We start from the raw sequence: 19,231 nt of genomic DNA, 5'->3' as shown, positions 1-19,231 counted from the left end.
AGTCCCACTCCTGTCTCCGTCTGGTGAAAAACTGAAAGAGCAACGATGGTGTCCTTGTTTGCATCAGATGCCTTATCTCTAAAAACCCTTCCCTTTTTGCCCAATGAGCAAACATTATGAATTTAAGACATTAAAATGTGTCTTATCAAGCATAATTACAAGATAGATTACAAGGCAATGAAATCACCTTTAACTCACTGATTTTCCAGTACTGACTGTCATTACTTAGCTGTCCCCAAAAATTATACAGGATGTACACACTGATAAAATCTGTGGAGACATAAACTGACTGCAGTCATTGGTATCTCTCAGCTGATGACACCGTGCAATATGCACACAGATAACCTGAGTGAGAAGGAAGAAAGAAAGAAAATATTACTACTGGCATTTATGGAGAAAACAGAAGTCCTGCCTGTTGAGCATTTTGGTTAGCTCTGATCTGAAACATTCAGCTGACATAAAGGAGATGAAAAGCTGAATATTTATTATATAGAAAGGTATCTTTATTTTCAAAAAAGAAAAAAAAAAACGTGCAAAGCTGTGGAGTCTGATATCATTATAATCAATAGCTAAGAGTTGGCATCCTTAAATAGATTCATCTTCCTTCCAATAAATCACTTGGATCATTATCAAACATTATTGTCTTGGTAGTGTTAAAATCCATTCCTTGTCTGGCATACACATTTTTATGGGTGGGAAATGGCATACAATCATTACCAGGAGGGAATGCTGCATCTCCAGAAAATCAGTGAGAAGTGGCCACTTCCCCGCTATGCTACAACTTTAAAAATCACACTACTTACTTAGGCTTTTTGCAAAGAGTAACCTGGGTTGCAGAGATGATTTGATTTCAAGTCCATCTTAAATTCCAAATTTCATCTACGTTCAATGACAGGAGAAGATACACCCTGTCAAACGTTAATTATTCCTTAAAGGTAATTGACATGCAGGATCCTTCCTACACAGGAGGCTGGAAAACCCACAGCAGGTTAATTCAGCTTGCAGGGCACCTCATCCTGGGGCCATCAGCACTACCTGTACTACAAATCCTGTTGGCTTTTCCACTGGCCCTGCAAAGTCTCCTCTATGCTCTCTCAAGGTGGTAACAATCTCTTCATGTTTTTGTAGCCCAGGAATCACACATCTAAAAGATGTCTGGAAACAAAGTCAAAGTCCTTGAAGACAGTCTGCTCCTTCCGGGTCAGGACAGAAACCTCCTCAGGAGGAGTAAGGATTGGCTTTTGGGAGGTGAACTCTTCATCAAAGTTGCTGATGTCAGTTGGATCTCTTAGTGTGGGCACAAAGGGGGGCTTCAGCCTCCTGGCAAACAAGGCATTCCAATCAATTCCCTGTAAGAAAATGAAGGCAGAGATTCCATGCAATGTATTTTACAGCTATAACTGTATTTAGGAGGGACAAAACTACAGCTCAGCCATGCCAGGTGGATCTGTGGATCCCAGCAATTTCTGGTGACATCCAAGTTCTTTTCTTGCTCCAGTGCAAAGCCGGACAAAGGTTATAAGGCTAAAAACTTTTGGACAGATGAGTAATAATGAAGAGGGATGACAACAACTTTGCATGGAACAAACACATACCCCTGACACAAAGCAATTTAACCTCCATTTCTCTTAAGAGTCATATGTGTCCTGCAAATGCAGGTGATCAAATAGACTGACTGACAATCACTGTGATCACTAGATAACATCTTTGATGCTGCAGTTTCATTTTAAAAGGAATATTTGTTCATGTCTCTAAAGTGAAGTATATTTGTACATAGAAGTAGCACAATCAGAAATAAACTGATTCTGAAAGCATAAAGATCTCAGAAAATAGACTTGGGGGATTTCATTTCAAGCAAGACTTGAAACATGTATTTCTGAATGAAGCAATGAGGTGCAACAGAAACTATCACTAAGATCTCCCTGATAACAAAGGGAAATAAGCCTTGATACCAACAGAGAGCAAATCACTCTCTGCTCAAACACAAGAAACAAGGGAGAGGTTTAAACCAAGTTCCTACCTTAAAAAAGGGCTGAATTTTAATCTCTTCTGCATCTTTTTCCCCTGCTCCCAGTCTACGCTCTGGACATTTCCGAAGCAGCTGCAGAAATATCAGTTCAAAATTAAACAATGGGAACCAGAATGAACAGAAATAATGATCCAGAGAGAAAAACAAAAGAAAAGGAGGTGGACTGATCCCTCGGTGTTTCCTCATTCTCACTTTGCACCAAGGTCATCATCTGCCAGGAATAACTCAGACCTAGTTTCTTGTAAACAATTTGCCAACAGCAATAAGATACCTGCCATAAACTGCATGGAGCATCTCAGCTTTATTGTGCACCTGTGACTATGGGGTCACATTCAAAAACTGAATCCAGTCATCTCCACTGAATGGCTCTGACATTCTTGCCCTTGAATCAACACTTCTCTCTGCCAGACTTAGCAGGAACAGTAAGCAGCCTGCTTAGTCATCCTTACACGGAAGAACTGCATTTACGTAAAAAGAAGGGAGGGGAAATACATGCAAATTTTAAATATTCCCTTAGCCTATGTAGGCAGCTCCAGATTACACACACAAATGCTGTACAATCCTAATCAAGTCCCTCTGGATCCACTTACACAGTAAATGCAGATTCCTCAGGCTCCCAGAGACCCAGCAGCCCTTTACCTTACGGATTATGGCAAGTGCTTCAGTTGAAAGGAATCGTGGATACCGGACTTCATCATTGACAATGCTGTCAAAGACTTCCTCCTCATCATCTCCAGGGAATGGTGACTGCAATTGGGACATTCTATTATTCAATCCACATAGCACCCATTCCTCACTATTAAATAAGCATGAGACTAGCAGGGAGTTTTATGGATTAATTAATTACTGTTTGGCAAGCTCTATGAATGAGAAAAATGTAACTGAAGTACTAATAAATAGCTGGCTACATTTAGCAATATTTTACCTGGGGTGGTCAGGTCCCCAAGCCTGGTTAGTGAGATTCCCTGAGGGAAGCTGGCCTTACCTCACCAACAAGCATCTCATAAATGAGCACACCCAGGCCCCACCAGTCCACTGCCCGCGTGTACGAGATGTCTGTCAGCACTTCTGGGGCCAGGAACTCAGGGGTGCCACAGAAGGTGTTTGTGCGGTCTCCAAAACCTATTCCTGTAGGAAAAGGACACTTTGGTAAAATCCAGCACAAGTTACTGAATGGATCTGATGCAGCCTCACCTCCTGAAAGCTGTAGTTTGTCACCTGATGTTGTTACCTGGGCATGGGGAATTGCCAGTGAGAAGTGTGAAACCTGAGGCCCCCAACGACTCCAAATAACAAATATACAAACAATGCTTAAATAAAGAGCAAACCCAAGGAAACTTCCTGCATGTTCCATTGCTCATTTACTCTCTACATGTTTGATATGATCCTATATTCTGGCTCCTTTGAGCAAACAAGCACATTTTAAATGCTTTCATAAGTTTCCTGAAGATCACACAACAAAGGATTCTTCCCAAATTCATCATGGCCAGACAGGTGAGGAGTTTTTTGTTGTTTGGCTTTTTTGATGTTAATTTTTTAAATGGGGATTAATACAAGTTACAAACACCTACGAAAGCCCAGATCCTAAACTGATCCTGATGGCTCAATTTAAGCTTCTCCAGTTACTCACCTTCCTTACACAATCCAAAATCTGCGATCTTCACAAATCCTTCAGCATCTAAAAGGAGATTATCCAATTTCAGGTCCCTGCAAGCAATGGAGATGAAAGAAAACAGTGGATGAAGACTGAGGATTGACACCCAACATGGTTTTTTTGCAAGAGGTAGAAGGTAGGTGTTAATAAAGAGAATAAAATCTAGATTGAGTAAAGTCTACATTTGGTTTAATCGTGCATTATTTGGAAGATTCCCCTAAACTGATTGATATTTTTCCCTAAACTAAAGGCTCAAAAAGCAGCGTGGAGCAGTGGGGATTATTCATCTGGAAAAGAGCTCCCACAACAACATGACAAATTACTTTTTCCAGTGAAAAGAAAGCAGTGACTTACAGGTGCCCCCCAGAATGTATTGACATGTCACAGAGGATTAATCACCTGCAACATGCCAGATGAATAGCTTCTAGGTGACTTTCTCTACTGTGAGCACGATGAACATGCTGATAGTGACAGAGAAAAAGACAGGCAGAAAGATTAGAAACCCCAGCAAGAAAGTGAGCTCCAGACACAGCTACAGGAAAAATCAACCTTCAAGTTGCTGAACTGTCTTGAGTCTCTGCTGCATTACCTATAAACAATTTTCTTCTCATGCAAGAACTGGAGCCCCAAGACTACACAGGCTGTATAAAACCTAAAAGACAGAAATAGTTATGAGGCAATATATGAGATTCAAGTTAAAAATTTATATAGTGCCTGGAGACAAGAGTAATTCTAACTCACTGTGCCATATGCTCTGGAAAGACATCTTCGTGTATGCGCATCATCAGATCCCCACCTGGAGTGTATTCCATCACAAAACAGGCATGGTGAGGGGTCTGGAAACAGGCAAACATGTTCACAAGGAATGGATGATCAGAAGAATTGACCACCTCAAATATTCGCTTCTCACAGTTCAAGCTGCCAAGATTCAAAGAATGAAAACGTCAGTGCTAAACAGACTCAGCAGAAAAGCCTGTTTTGAGAAAGAGAGGACGAAGAAGAAAATCTTTACATCTGAAGTTAGAGAAATAAAAATTGAGGGGTAATATAATATCTATCTTACATACTTCCAAACCTTGAGTTTTAGAGTGTTCTTCAGGTGCCATTCTTACAAAAGTTAGACACCATTCTAAGTTTCCTTATTTCTGATTTTAGTTATCCAAGTATTTAGTTATCCAATTTAACCTTAAGAGTGCCACAGCCAGTACCACACCAGCTAACATTTGATTACAATTGTGGTAATGTAGCCTCTGGCAACAGTACCATCTCTAAACAAAGCTCACCTATCAATTTCATCTCTCCTAATAATGTCTTTTTTCTTCAAGGCTTTGATGGCATACAGCTTCCCAGTTGCCTTGTATTGGGCCAGCAGTACCTGAAAGACAACAGAAAAGCTGTACTTTAAGCAATCTTGTATTTCCTTATCAGATTACTTTAACTCAAATTGATGCCAACTATTTCCATCTACTCCAGACAATCATCCTCAACACCAAACTCAAGGAACTCAAAAAACAAAGGATGTCAGTGTAAATTATGTCCTTCTCCCAGACAGGACTATCACAGCTGGCCCAGTGCTTTAGGAGCACCTCAGAGTTCTCACAGAGGGAGCTATGCAAAGTCTTGGGAATGGAGCTCTTCCTCTAGTGATCCTCATGAAAGAAATGGCAATGGTGTGCCTTGATTTAGCACTCTCAGAACAGCTTTCTCCAGGCTTCAAAGTCACAAATCCTCAATGTGACTGTTAACAACAGTTACCAGCTGCTTATGTGGCTGGGTTTGCTGTTCCATATCTGCACTGCAACAGATCTCTCCTGTCCTGCAATGCTTCTATTCAGACCTCCAGGCAGAGCCCCACTGTCACAACCACTGCCCTCCTCCACAGTGGACTTCCCTACTACCTTCCCAAAGTGGCCACGGCCCAACATGGCAATGCAGTGAAAATCCTCCAGCTGAACTGTCCTTTTCCTGCAGAAAAACAGAGGAGAGACAGTACCCAAGAGATGCATGAGCAGATATCAGAGTGTGTGTTTGTGTCAAGGAAAGAAGCTCTGTAGAGCAAAAAGGAAAGCAAACAACTGTGCCAACCACCCCTCACCTAATCCTGACAACTAAAGCTTGTGCTGCTGTTCTGGCACTTAAGAAAGAAGAAGGTAACCCTGATGCAAGGAAATTGTCTTTTTTCAACAATAGTAAATTGGTTTTTTACTTGTCTGGGTATATTTACTGCTGTGTATCCCTGTTTTAAACAAAATGTGTCTGCAGAAGTGCCACAGACTATAATCAACTTCCTGTTTTATGCCTCCCATCATAGTAAGAGACAATGTACTGCAAATCAATAGAAATAGATGAGTGTGAGGGATGCCAAAAGTAGTTCTGGAATGTATTACTTAGCACACAGACACATCTAAATATACTACACCACAACACTTCAAACACAAGTAAGCCCTTGAAGACAGCTAAATGACTTTACCTTCTACCAAATCACCTCTTACACTGCAGTGCACAGTGTAACAACAGACTCAGTATTTGGGTTAATGAACAGATAAGACACAGCAGACATTTAGACAAGTGAAGCTCAGAGCAGATTTTTCATTGTATTGTCCACACTCAGCATTAAAAATTTGTTGTTGAGAAACTAAAGCACACATTGAGGAGAATTTTAGACTTGATGTTCAAAAATTTGAGCCCAGTGACTCTTTAATCTGTGACCTGAGATAGCTCATGCTATCCACAGTTACCTTGGAGACGCTGGGATTGGAAATCCTGTTACAGGAGAGCTGCAAGACTTCTCCTCAACATGTAGCCTCTTCAGGCACTAGGAGGAGAAAGAAAAATACAGTGGGTCATTCTCTGAAATCACCAAGTCTAACCTGAACACCCACATCCAAGTTCTCTCCTCTGTCTGGATCCAGCATGACCACAGACACGTTCTTGCAGATGGTCATTGCCTCTGCTTGGACGTAAGTAGCATAAAAACAGATTATCTATGAGCACACAAAACTATCCCCATGTACAATAATTTTTATAGGGTCAAACCTTTTAAAATAAACACTTTTAAAAGTCTAGGATAGAACATTTACTTCCTAGATGTCAAGAGTCCCAATGATCAAAGAATGCAGTTTCCTCTATCACAAAAGCCAAATGAGAAAGGGTACAAACAGGTGGCAGAACAGGTCATTTTACTGCTCAAAGAAATTTCCTGTTCATTCCTCTCAGAAAAGTAGAGCTGCTCTTGGTTTTGCCCAGTTTCTTTAATGACAAAGAACCTCATTTGCTTCTGAAAGCCTGCTGACCCTCCTTCCCTGCTTTCTCTGTGCAGTCTGTTCTGTACTCTTGCCCTGAACTCCCAATGCTGACCTACCTCCCATTTTGCTTCTCCAATTAAAGCAAGTTATCATTTTTTTAAAAGAGGGGGGAAAAAACTCGTGCAACTCTTTTTGAAGACTCCATGCCAAAATGGTTCCCTGGATTCTGAATTCCTGGAGATCAGCCAGCTAATGAGGCACCTGCCTAAAGTACAGCAAACTTCTTCAGCAATAAATTAGAAGAACAGGGTTTGAAAGAACAGCAACCAGCAAAGACAACATTCCCAATTAGCCCAGATGGTTACCGGAGAATCTGCAGGGGATGGAGCTGATTCCTTGGAGTTGGCCATCAGAAAAAGCCGTGGAGGCTTGGGTGGTGCTTCATCAGCAAATGCAAGCTTAGCCACAGGGAAATCACTGCATTTGTGAGACAGAATTGAAGGAGATTTTGCCTTAGGGCAGAGCATTGTACACAGACACCTTTGCATCACCTCTGCTGTGTTAGTTCAGTCCAAATCACTGGACAACAGGACTCCCTGGCTCACACTGTTGGTCTGTGAAGTACCAACAAGACATATTCTCTCCTAAATTAATTAAAAGTTGGTTAGACTCACATTCTAACACTGGCTCTCTGATGCTATAAAATTAATGAAACACAGGTATGTAGAAGTAAGTCAAGAATTTAAAGAAATCTTGATTTTAATAGCAACACAGAAACTGAGTAATGATTTCTTTTTCTTTCCTAGGTCCTGTGCATCAGTGGGAATAATCTCTTTAGAGAATAACTGATTCAATTAAAAAAATATTTTAGGGGAAATTTTCTTCTACAGCACATTCAAAATCTCAGCTATGTCCCTTCCAACAATCACATGGTGACCTTGCATAGCTCAGTTACTGTACTGGTGAAACCATTTAATGAATGGAATTTTCTTTCCTTTAGAACACAGAAACTGTACATCTTTTTTTCTGGACAAATTTTTCTCATCAGTGTCTTCCTTCACCTCAGTAAGGTGCAACAGAATTTTAAGATCTACCGTGCACCCATTCCAACACTCAGGACAGCACTTACCTACTCAGTTTGGACACTGAATCCCCATGACTTTGTGGGGAAACTGGAGGAAAGTCTGTGTGATTGGGATCATGAAGCGGGGGACTCAGCGTGCTGATGGAACTACAGGGAGGGAGGAAACTCATCATCAGGCGACCCCAAGCTGCAACATTCATGTTCATTTGAGGAGCTCGGAGAAATTCCTTCCCTGGAGGAGCCAGAGTCAAACATCAGTAAGATTATAACACATAAATTACAGTCTCACAGAGTGTTAAACTCTAGTTTTCAACTGAACACCTGGGGTTACCCCAAAAGGGTAGCTCACCCTTGGAGGAATGGGCTTTTCTTCAGGGAATAAAGATTGATGATGATGATGATGAAACAGATCTGCTATTTCAGCTAAGTTCAGCTCCATATAATATAACAATCTTCAAGTTGAAATTGAATAGAACATTAAAAATTAATTTTACTTCAAGTCAGGTTTTCTTCTCTTTCAACACTACATTTTAATTATGCAGCCTGCTAACAGGAAGTTCCTGAAAATGTGTTAAAAAGAGTAAAATATTTGGGAGATTTTCATTATTTTTACTACTTCCTGAAGAGCATAAGTATAAAATCTCATTTATCCCCACTGCCACAAAAGCTCAGTATGTAAAGTTTCACCTTATTCAGCTTCACAAGAAAGAATTTGCAGAGAAATAAGAAAGTATGCAAGCTATTCCATTCCATAAATCTCATAAATCTGAGATGCCAGCTCTAGAGACTTGATAGTCAGTAGCCTGTTCATGCTACAGTGTTCTGTCATTCAGAGTTTTCCAGAAAACCTCCCAATATCTGTTCATTGGTAACAGCATGCCTGGTTAAATTAGTACAGTTTGAGTCCTGGATCTTCTCATAGAATGATGGGATGGTTTGGGTTGGAAGGGACCTCAATGACCATCTAATTCAAACCCCATGCCATGGGCAGGGACACCTTCCACTACCCCAGGTTGTTCCAAGCCCCATCCAACGTGGCCTTGGGCACTTCCAGGGATGGCACAGGCACAGTTTCTCTGGGCAACCTGTGCCTCACATCCCTCACAAGGAACAATTTCTTCCCAATATCCCATCTAATCCTGCCCTGTCAGTAAGTAGCCATTCTTCCTTTGTCCTGTCACTCCACACCCTCCAAAGTCCCTCTCCAGCTTTCTTGAAGCCTCTTGAAGGCACTGGGAGGGGCTTCAAGGTCTCTTGAGAACCTTCCTGAGCTGAACAGCCCCAATTCTCTCAGCCTGTGTCCAGAGCAGAGAGGCTGCAGCCCTCTGAGCATCTTGGTGGCCCTCCTTGCTGCAAGAAGTCCACATCCTTCTATGCTGGATGCCCCAAAGCTAAGTAGCCTGTTAAATAACTAGCAATTAAATCCTCTTAGCAATGTTAATTGTGAGCAGCAGCACCATGACAATATTACATTACAGATGGAGCTGCAGCCAGACTGCCTGCACTTCATGTGACTGAACAAACTTTCACATACACAGTAATTAGAAAGAGTTTTAACATCTGTCAGGTTGAGTAGGACAGCAGAACCTGCTTGTGCAAACCCCTGCTCCCACCCTGGACAGTCACTTCTCCAGCACCTCACCTTTCTGTTTGGGGAAAATGCGCTTCTGTCGCTGCAGTTTTGGCTTCCTCTCAATGACAGGATTACAGAACATCACCTGGCAGAGAAGCAAAAGAGATTTTTTCAGGATTCTCCATTTAAATTGTAAACCCAAATTTTCACACATGCCTTTTTTCTCATCAAAATCTCCATTTCTATCTGGTAAGTTTCGAGTCAATCCCAGACTCCAAACTTGGTTATTCCAGATTCACCCTCTAATCAGCTGCTACTTCAGTTGTGGGTTTTGAGACTGGAATTATCTGCTACCTGAAATTGAGAAAACCCCCAGAATTAAGACCAATTTGTATTTCCCAAAAACTTTATCTAATTTGAATGAAATGAAATGAAATGAAATGAAGCCATGCATAAAGAACACGCCCATTTGTACTGTAAGAAACACAGTAGCTCATGGCACAAAAGTAAAAACAAAAAAAACCCAAAACCAAATGCCACAAACCAACCACAAAAAACAAGAAGGCAGGGAGAGGAGGCAAATTTTGGTACATGAGGTTTAGATCCTGCTTTGGAATTATAACTACAGAACTTTCATCACAACACAAAGGAGAAAATACTGCGGCTTTTAAGGGATTATCGAGATTATCTCTACATTGATGGCACTTCAAACTATTATTAGCCTCAGAAAGATGATAAAATAAGCATAGCCAGAGGGAGTTTGGATCTCTGATTCTACAGTCTCTGTGATTCAATCCTGACCATTAAGCCATATGTTTAATTAAAGTGCCACCAATGACTCATAATGAAAGCAAATAAAAACGAACGGATTTTGCAGCACACACACACACAGAGTTACAGTGGAGCAGCTGAAGAGTCACTCCAGGCTATGGATGTGCACATCTATTCTACCCTGTTGTTCCTTATTCTTACACAGGCTATTGATGCAAGAGGGTTTCAGGTATCACTCTGCCCTTCCAGATTATTGCTCCTTCCATTCCTTGTACTCTGGGTTGAACAACTGCTTTCAGGGCAGACACCCGAAAGAGACAGAATTCTCTGAGAAAGAAACAAAGCTTACATTTATACCTCTGCAAAAAGCATTCCTTGGGGCTCCAGCGAGAGGCACATCCCATGACGTTCGTTATCAAGAAAATCATCCAAACGTAAAAACTTCACAGCACAGAGTTCTCTCCAATCTCTCCAATAAATTGCAATTTCTAGCTCACGAGACTGGTGGGATAGGTGAATGGTGGGGGAGAAAACAAAGGCAGAATAATTACATATTGCTCCATGCTCTAGAAATGGCACGTGTATTTGTAAAAAAATAATAAATAAAATAAAATCAGTAAACTAAAGAGTATGCATAAAATACTTCTTCAGTGCTTCTGTTCCCTGCTTTTGATGTTTTTAGATCTTCTTAGCTACAGACCCTCTTGGAGTCCTCATTTAGAAATCCCTAAGAGCCACTTTGCTGATAAGATGAAATAAAACTGCTCAGATAAGGAGAGGAGGACAGCAGATGCTGTTCAAGCTGAATCTCTGGCAGTGATGCTCTGCCTTCAGGGGAAGGCTGAGCTAACTGGCAAATCAAAGGCCATGGGGACAGCAGCAATACGGGGTTGAGCTAAGTGGAATGAGAGCTAAACAAGCAAATCAGGTAAGGTTAAATGGAAAAATAAACACCACGTGAATCTGAGGCAGACTTACCCGGTCCAGCTCAATGGCAAAGCTCTGGTCCCACGCCTGGTTATTAACTGGTCCCCAGTTTGTTTGGCCAACCACTTTATTGTCCACTTTGAGCACAGCAAGGACCTCATCTGGACAAAGGAGAAAACATGGATTATAATGTTTAATCTCTCATGCTGAAGATGGACATCCCAACCAATTTCCAGGAGAGTCCTAGGAGGACCAGGCATAATGCAATTCACTTTCTCTCTTAGTTTTGCAGAAATTGGGTTTCTTATAACAACACTTGTACCAGGCTGAGCCAGTGAGAAGCCCCCTTGCTCTGATATGCCACCAGCAGGTCCACAGGGAACCCTGTACTCACTGCTTGGCTCTTCATTCCGGTATTTTCCTGCAACACCGCGGCCATGGATGCCCAGGCCAACTCGTGTCCGGGAAAGGGACCTCAAATCACTTGGGCTGCCACAGATGGGAGAAGAACTTGTCATTCGGGAACGTCCTGGAACATTTTCCAATAGATCCTGACACCCCATCAGTCTCACTTCCAGCGTTCCTGAGGAATTTTAGGAGAATAAGGAATATTATTATATAAAAGATAAAGTGATTCCAGTCAGCCTGACCTCAAAGAGGTCCCAGAATTTCTCAGATTCACGATTTCTTGGTTAATAGTTTAAATTGACTCTAGGTTATTAGACTGCAAATCTGTATGCTCAGAAAGCTCTGCCTGACCTAGAAGACAGAAGTCCAGCTGTTAGAAAACCCAGTGTCCATATGACAACAATGAGAAAAAATAGAATTAATTTTTCTCTCTGTCCTCCTCACAACAACGTGTGATGCAGGATCCCTTTACCTGTAAGGGCTGTAGGTTTGATGACTGAAGTGGGTTGCATGCTGCCATGCCGGGCTCCCAGGGAGGAAGTGTTCACCAGTTCCTGTTTGATGAGTGCTCTTTTTGGGTGGTCAGGAGAAAGCTCACTGAGCTGACGTTCCAGGGAGAAGCGCAGCAGATCAATCTTCTGAGAGGACTCTTGCAGACGACCCTGAGCCTACCAGTGTGAAGGAGAACAGAAAGCAGGCAGAAATTTTCCATGTAGAGCCATGTAGTCCAGGTATTATGAACTAGAGTAAGCTTAAAAAAAACCCAACAAGACAACATCTTGCTAATACAGGATACAGATAAATAAAGATAAAATATTTTCCCACAGAGCTTGAACTCCCACCAGTGTCACTTCTGATGTTCCTGAGAAATTTCACTAAAGCAAGGAACACTATCCCTAGAAGGGGAAGCGATTCCAGTCTGTCTCGACAGAGAGACAGGAAATTCCTAAATTAGTAACATGGTTAACCCTGCTTGTTCATGCTAAATCACTAATGTGGAGGCATGAAACCACCCTCTCAAGAAGGCCTGAGCAGTGTCTGCTTACCTCAGCCAAAAACTTGCGATCCTGTACCCGACTCCCCCCCAGGATCTTCAGCACATTTTTTGCCCCCTCTGCTACAGCAGCTTCAATGCGCAGGTGATGCCTCAGCTCCTCAATCCGCAGCTCCAAAGCACTGATGGTGGTCCCCACCCTCACTGGCCATTCAGGAGGTAAAACATGGCAAGGATGAAAATCAGCCAAGCACTGTGGATCTTAGGGTGCTGTCTGCATCTGTTGTGGGCTGTATCAGTTACTTAAAGCATGTTACCTGCTGGATCCACTGTGTCTTCCATCCCTCCTGCTGACTGAGATACTTTCACAATGTGCATGCGGATTATTTCAATCTTTGTCTTGCTGTCCTGAAGCATCTGCTGAGCTGTAGCCAACAGCTTCCGCTCCTGCCCAAAGGAATCAGATGCAGAGAGAACCATGATCACGAAAAATGGGTGATGATGAGGTGCTCACATATGAGGGTGAGGTGGTACTTGCATGAAGGGTCATAACTGACTCTGAAATGGAATACTCAAGTAATTATGTAAAGGAGGCACCACTGAGGATCAAGGACTCTGAGATCACGATCTCCATTTGCAGAGGGAAAGGACAGGTCAAGGACGTGCCCAGTTAATACCAAATCCTGCAGCCCCTGAGACTCTTTGTTCCCTGGTTAACTGCACTTACAGCGTTCTGTAAGCAGAGCAGAGATTTTGAACACATAAAAATATCACAGCCCTCTTACACTGCTGGTCTTATTGAATTAAGCTTCATCATAAGCTTGGATTTGAAATGTTTTAAATTATCTTTTGACTTTTAAATATGATTATGCCAAACTCAAAAAATGAGATGAATACGAATCCACTAAACCTCTGAAAATTTTTCTCACATAAAGAGATACCACATGCTGTGCTTTATCCTAAACAATTCAGTGATATCAAAACATCACACCAACTAACTCAGTTACAACACCAATGCCTTCTTAGCTTTCTTTCCTCATCAGTGACTTAATGTACCTCTTACACCACCCTTATGTGCTGTCATTATGCTGAGACTCAAAGTACAGATCTAGGATTCAGGCAAGCAAGCTTTGCAAATTAATTTCTCTCCCAAATCAATTATCAGAGAGAGATTTGTGTACAGACTTAAAATACAAATTTTGATCCAGTAATTCATGCTCCCAAATGGCTCTTTATTCCTGCTTACCTTGGATGCTGAATACATTTGGATCATGTTCTCAGCTCCTTGTTTCACTTTCATTTCAACATGCAGCTGCTTTTTCAAAGCTTCAACCTTCCTTGCCATGGGATCTGGGTTTCTTTCCCAGAGACAGGGATCTGGAGATACAGATCCATCTGCACAAACAACACAATCAATACCATTAGTCATCTTGCCTCGTTTCATTTCACCAGGTTACAGATGGGTGACCCTGCAAAGGAAAGTTAGGCTATAAAATAAGGTACAAAAAGGTCTTGTCTACAAAACTGATTGGGAAACACTTTCAAATGAAACTCAAACTCATATCTGTAAATATTTCTTAATTTATCAATGAGCCTGTCCTAACAAGCACTCTTCCAATTTTATACTCACTATCCTATAAAATACTTCGATGTTGAGCTGCCCAGAAATTCTATTAAAATCTTTTCAATTCCACCTATAATGAATATTGCCCATGCCCACCACTCTCAGCTGGTTTTCTCCCTATACTCCCTTTCACCTTTATAGCACCATTCTGAACTTTTTATACCACAGATAATTTAATCAGTTAAATACCAAGAAGCTCCCACTACTTGTGAGCCTTCAGTAGAAGACTATATCAACTCAATATCTCTAGAGATTGAAGCACTCTAAGAGAATGTTGCAGTCAATCATGACCCAAGAGCAACCTGTCGTACTCCTCTCTTTGTCTGGTATCAAAATCCTTGCATTGAGCTCCTGAAGTTCCCAGTGCAGCTGCTCCAGTTTTCTGTTGGAAGATTTCAGCACGTGCTCGATGTGGACAAGGTTCTTTCTGTCTGTTGTCGCTTTGCGCAGGTTTTCTGCTCCCTCTTTAATCTTCAGTTCCTTCTGGATGGCCCGGCGGAGCAGCTCCTTCTCACCCTCCAGTTTCTGCTGGAAGCTTGGATCCATCAAGTTCACGTCATTGCCCAGCTGCAAGAGAGAGCTGCCCTGCAGCCCGAGAGCATGGAGCAAGAGGATTTCAGAGAGAACACTGTCCAACCATTTTTATGACACTGCAGCAATACCCTCATTAGATTCCACTCCTTCATTTCTTTCAGAAATTCTCAAGTCAATTTTTTCACCAATTTTTCAAGAAGACAAACCTACATTTCAATTGCAGAGGACAGAACACAACTTTGATCTTAACATGCCTTAATTTGATTTTAAGCCATAATGGAGAAAAACTTTCATTTTATTTGACCCCTTGTTATTTAATGTCTACACACATCTTTGTTCTTCAAGAATCAAAGCTCAGCCAATATTTGCTCTTGTTCTGATCAAAATTACCTTTTACCAGTTTGATGTTTTAGATACAGATTTTTATCTGATTATGCCTTGATGCTGACTGCTCAAAGACACTTCTCAGCTAATCTGTTAGAGCTTTTAGGAATGCTACAAGCATGTGTTAACCCTCAGCTGTTGTCCCTGAAGAAGAAAAACGCGAGCCCTACAGCTGTTTCTACAAATGAACAAGCAAAAGAATAAATCTGACTGTTTGCTGTGTCTGAAAAGGTGAGCAGACTAATGTCTCAATCTCTGTTCTTTAAAGGCCACGTTAAACACTGATTATTTTGAGTAGCATTAGTGGCATTCACTCTTGTCCTGGGGCTTTGTTTTACATAATTTCAAATACCACTTGTTCTAGTGAGATATGGCTCAGCAACAGCTCTGGATAGAGCTGCTCTGTCACAGACTCTGGACATACCCAGCTGGGGCAGAGCAGAGGTTTATCTCACTGCCCAAATAAACACTGGATTCAGACGGGAGTTGCAAAGCATCCCTAAGGGTGCTACCCAACACCACAACACATCCAAGCTTTAAGGCATCCAAAGCAATGAATGCATTCATAACCTCCCATTAATGACTCACACCCATGGCTTAAATGCAAAAGAAGTGGTCAAGCACTGCTACAGTGACTGGCTTAACATCACAGAGCACACCAGTGCCTAAAGACAGGGCTCAGGAATCCCGACTTGTTTTCACACTCTGTCACTGGCTGACCACATTTCCAACAACAAACCACGCTGGCTTTGTGTTACTCATGTACATTAATACACTTCCAGAGTGTGCTGTGCATCCAAAGCCTCCTCCAGAAACAATTACTTAATCAAAGACTCAACCAAACATCCTTGATTAGTTTTTGCTACAATTTCAGTCCAATAGCACAAGGAAAAAAGGGAAAAAAATCCATTTGAAAAGTTGGCCTAAATCCAAGCTTTGGCTGCAATGGCCAAAATAGGAGTTGTTCAGATTGGTAGCAAAACAAAAAGGTTCAGACCAACATCCTGATTTCAGGAAGTTCTCGCCCAATTAGTAAAGCCAGGAACTAAGCCAGAGCTTTGAAAGACATCCAAAGTTTTGTGAGGAAGAATTTGAATCATGGAATTCCTGAGTCACAGGCAACCTTTACCAGCCCTAAGTTGGAAAATCAAAAAGCTCTTTATCCAGTCTGTAGCAAATTACTAAAAGGAGTTTGAAGGTTACAATTCTTATTTAAATAACTAATAAAAGCACATAGATTCATCTTATATTCAAATTATGCAAATGGGTGTAAGAATTTCCCCCCCTAGATCCACTCAGAGCAAAGGAATGAGCAGTGGTACAACAGTAATACCAATAAAAGGTGCTGAATGTGAAGCTCTGGGTATTGATTCAGAGAACAGGTACAGTCTCAGCAGTTCCCAGGTCAATTTTCCTCTACACCAGTCTCTGCGAAAAACTAATCTGAATATCAGTTAATGCATCAGGCTAAATTTCTATATTTAGAATGTAACGTGTTTCACTTCCCCATCTTCCCCTCTGCAGATCAGAGGGTGCCATAACATGAACATTGTTTGCACCAGGAAGATAAAACACTCCACTTTTGAGAAGCATGGGAAAGACAAATTTGCATTTGGGTTGAGCCACTTTGCCTTCTGGCTCAGGAATTTCGGTGGGGTGTCAGGACACTGCCACAGCCCGTGCTGCAGCTGTTCTTGGGCTCCCTGGAAAGGTCAGTCTCCAACACAACCCTGAAACACATTTACAGCTTGCAGAGAAATACCCAAAGCAGCTGAAATTGGCTTGCTTTTGGCACTTGTAGTGGGGATGCTGGAGCTCACCCAGAATTTCTGCCAGGCTCGTGTCATACCCAAGTGTCCAGACTGCTTTCTAACTAGCAAAAATTTCAGCAGTATGAGTTACACTTAATCCTTTGGATTGCAGCCAGGGAGATCCCATCCCATTAATTATGCCCAGCTTGGAAATGAGTTTCACCTGCACAAAGCCCAGAGCAGTCCTAGCCTTTACACTTTCACCACTAACACAGAAATTGATTTATAATTTGATTTAATAAGCCAGTGGTGAGGCTGCCATCCTCCCTGCAGCCCAAACATTCCCAGGACATCTTAAATCCCATCTTTCAGGGCAACTTCATACCGTAGGGATGAGACGCACGTTAGGGAGCCTCATACCAGCTACATTCATGTCTTACAAGAAGAAGTCACGGCTAATTTAGGAAAAAGACACTTGTGGTCCTGCCTGGAGCATTCCCAACTCCAAGGCTGAGGGCTGGAAGGAGCGAGCCCAGGAAGCACCGGGATGGGAAGAACCCGGGCGAGGGGCAGCCAGCGCCCTTTGTGTCGGTCTCTCTGTCCCTTCTTTCCCAGATTAGGCTTGAAACTTTCGTCTCCAGGGAAGAGGGCAGAACATCTTCCCCTCTGCGGGGAGCTTGTTCCAGACACGAATGTTTTCCCAGCACGGAGCCTGGCTGCCCTCCCGGCCCCGCGCCAGCCCCAGCAGCCGCCTCGCCCCCAACACCTCCTCGACGCCGAGAGATTTCCTCAGCAGGCACCGACTTGGCCCGAACCCCATTTCCCTGAGGCGAAGAGGGACATTTTTAGGGGATCCCACCAGTTTCCCACACCCTCTCCCACCTCCTTGGGGCGCGGCCATGCGAGCGGAGGGGGAGCGGCGTGAAGCCCCTCAGCACAGCCGCCTCTGCGGGGGCTCCCGGCGGGGCGGGACACGGGATTTTCCCGGCGGGGGATGGATGGAGGGACCCCCAAAGGACACAGGGACTCGCAGAGGGCGCAGGGCCGCAGTGCTTTCCCGGCGGGGACATGGATGGAGGGACCTCCGAAGGGCGGAGCGGGGTGCGGTTCTTTCCCAGCGGGACATGGATGGAGGGATCTCCAAAGTGTCCAGGGACCCCCAAAGCGCACAGGGAGCCCCAAAAGGCGCGGGGACCACCTTCCCCCCAGGCGCTGCTCGGCCCGCTGCTGCCCCCGAACCCTCAGCGCTCACCTGCGGGGTCGCCATTGCCGCCATTGCTCCGCCCGGACCGGCACTTTTCAAACTCGGCGGTCCCGGGGCCACCGCCAGCGCCCTCTCGCGGGGGCGGCCCGAGGGAGCTGCCGGCGGGCGGCCCGAGGGAGCGGGAGCGGGACGAGGGGCGGGAGCCGCCCTTCCCCACACGGCCCTGGGGCAGCCGCCGCTCCGGTCCCCGGCTGAGGAGGCGCCACCGCCTCCGCCCGCCCCGGGGGGGAACGCGCGGTCGAGGTCCGGTGAGGCGGCGGGAAGGAGCGAGGACGCAGCGGACGCGGAGGTACCGGACCTCGCCCGCCGGGGAAGGAGAGGCTGAGAGAGGCTGGAAGGGTCAGTGCCCGCGGTGGCACGGAGGGGAGGGGACGGCAGGCACGGTGGCGGATCCCCGCTCCGTCCCTCTGGAAGCCTGGAGCAGAAAGCCCCGTGGTGGCCCCAGCCGGGCCCTTTGTGCCGGGGCCACCGGGTGGTTCCCGGTTTCAGTTCTCCACGAGGGCTCGTGACCGGCGCTTGCTCGAAGGGGAAGCAGCGAAGCGCAGCTCTGCTTGCGACGGGATCCCTGCATCCCATCCCTGGGACGGGGCGATGCTGGGCTCTGGGGACGTTTTCCCCTGCAGAACTTCACACGCAGTTTCTGCTGAATATTTGAGTGTAAAAACGTCCCACATGCATTGGCGAGGCTGGCAGCAATCCCCTGGCTACCGTAGTGAAAAAACACCGTGCTGCAGTAGTGCCACAGCATCACGCAGAACAGACTGTGTGTCACAAGCCCAGTGCGTTAAACAAAATAATGTTACTATCCTACTAATAGCTTTTCAATCATGTAGTGCACAACTGTGAATCAGAAGGCATTTGAAGGTGATAGTCTTCCCATATACAAATTCAGAAATATACTAATGAACAGAAGTGTGTTCTTTTTACTTAATTAGAAAAGTTTTTCTAGCCTAAACATTTTGTGATTTGCAACTGAGTAATTAATACAA

General features: G+C 43.8%; 1 protein-coding gene across 4 annotated transcripts; it reads right to left on the bottom strand.

Annotated features, from left to right (window-relative positions):
• Nucleotides 1–481: 481 nt before the first annotated feature.
• PKN3 (protein kinase N3) lies at nucleotides 482–18,907 on the bottom strand. 4 transcript variants are annotated; one of them, XM_071454191.1, is made up of 22 exons: nucleotides 18,231–18,746; nucleotides 14,621–14,894; nucleotides 13,932–14,080; nucleotides 13,003–13,132; nucleotides 12,738–12,889; nucleotides 12,164–12,359; nucleotides 11,678–11,866; nucleotides 11,335–11,444; nucleotides 10,714–10,857; nucleotides 9,655–9,730; nucleotides 8,058–8,244; nucleotides 7,294–7,405; nucleotides 6,422–6,498; nucleotides 5,582–5,648; nucleotides 4,967–5,058; nucleotides 4,425–4,601; nucleotides 4,273–4,335; nucleotides 3,660–3,736; nucleotides 3,015–3,157; nucleotides 2,669–2,776; nucleotides 2,021–2,101; nucleotides 482–1,349 (listed from the first exon to the last, which is right to left on the bottom strand). In XM_071454191.1, exons 1-22 carry the CDS (start codon nucleotides 18,252–18,254, stop codon nucleotides 1,137–1,139), a joined length of 2,841 nt encoding a protein of 946 aa, XP_071310292.1. In that variant the 5' UTR covers nucleotides 18,255–18,746; the 3' UTR covers nucleotides 482–1,136. The 4 variants fall into 4 exon arrangements, 2 of the variants coding, with proteins under 2 accessions (XP_071310292.1, XP_071310291.1); XM_071454190.1 differs by having other exon boundaries at nucleotides 14,612–14,894; nucleotides 18,231–18,745; XR_011683667.1 differs by lacking the exons at nucleotides 482–1,349; nucleotides 2,021–2,101; nucleotides 2,669–2,776 and adding an exon at nucleotides 4,083–4,144 and having other exon boundaries at nucleotides 3,108–3,157; nucleotides 14,612–14,894; nucleotides 18,231–18,904.
• Nucleotides 18,908–19,231: the final 324 nt, after the last annotated feature.

This window comes from Agelaius tricolor, unplaced genomic scaffold, assembly GCF_023055355.1.
Source record: "Agelaius tricolor isolate 1412-34295 unplaced genomic scaffold, bAgeTri1.0.p SCAF_38, whole genome shotgun sequence".
Lineage (NCBI taxonomy): Eukaryota > Metazoa > Chordata > Aves > Passeriformes > Icteridae > Agelaius > Agelaius tricolor.
This window is presented reverse-complemented; position numbering and strand designations above follow the sequence as displayed.

What these genes read in the sequence shown, in the direction of transcription:
- PKN3 (XM_071454190.1), bottom strand. Translation starts at nt 18,254, where the DNA reads ATGGCGGCAATGGCGACCCCGCAG. An exon ending in CCAATCCCAGCGTCTCCAAG is followed by an intron (nt 5,649 to 6,421) that starts GTAACTGTGGAT and finishes GTTTTTCTGCAG; the next exon opens with GAAAAGGACAGTTCAGCTGG. An exon ending in GCCGTGGCCACTTTGGGAAG is followed by an intron (nt 5,059 to 5,581) that starts GTAGTAGGGAAG and finishes GTTGTCTTTCAG; the next exon opens with GTACTGCTGGCCCAATACAA.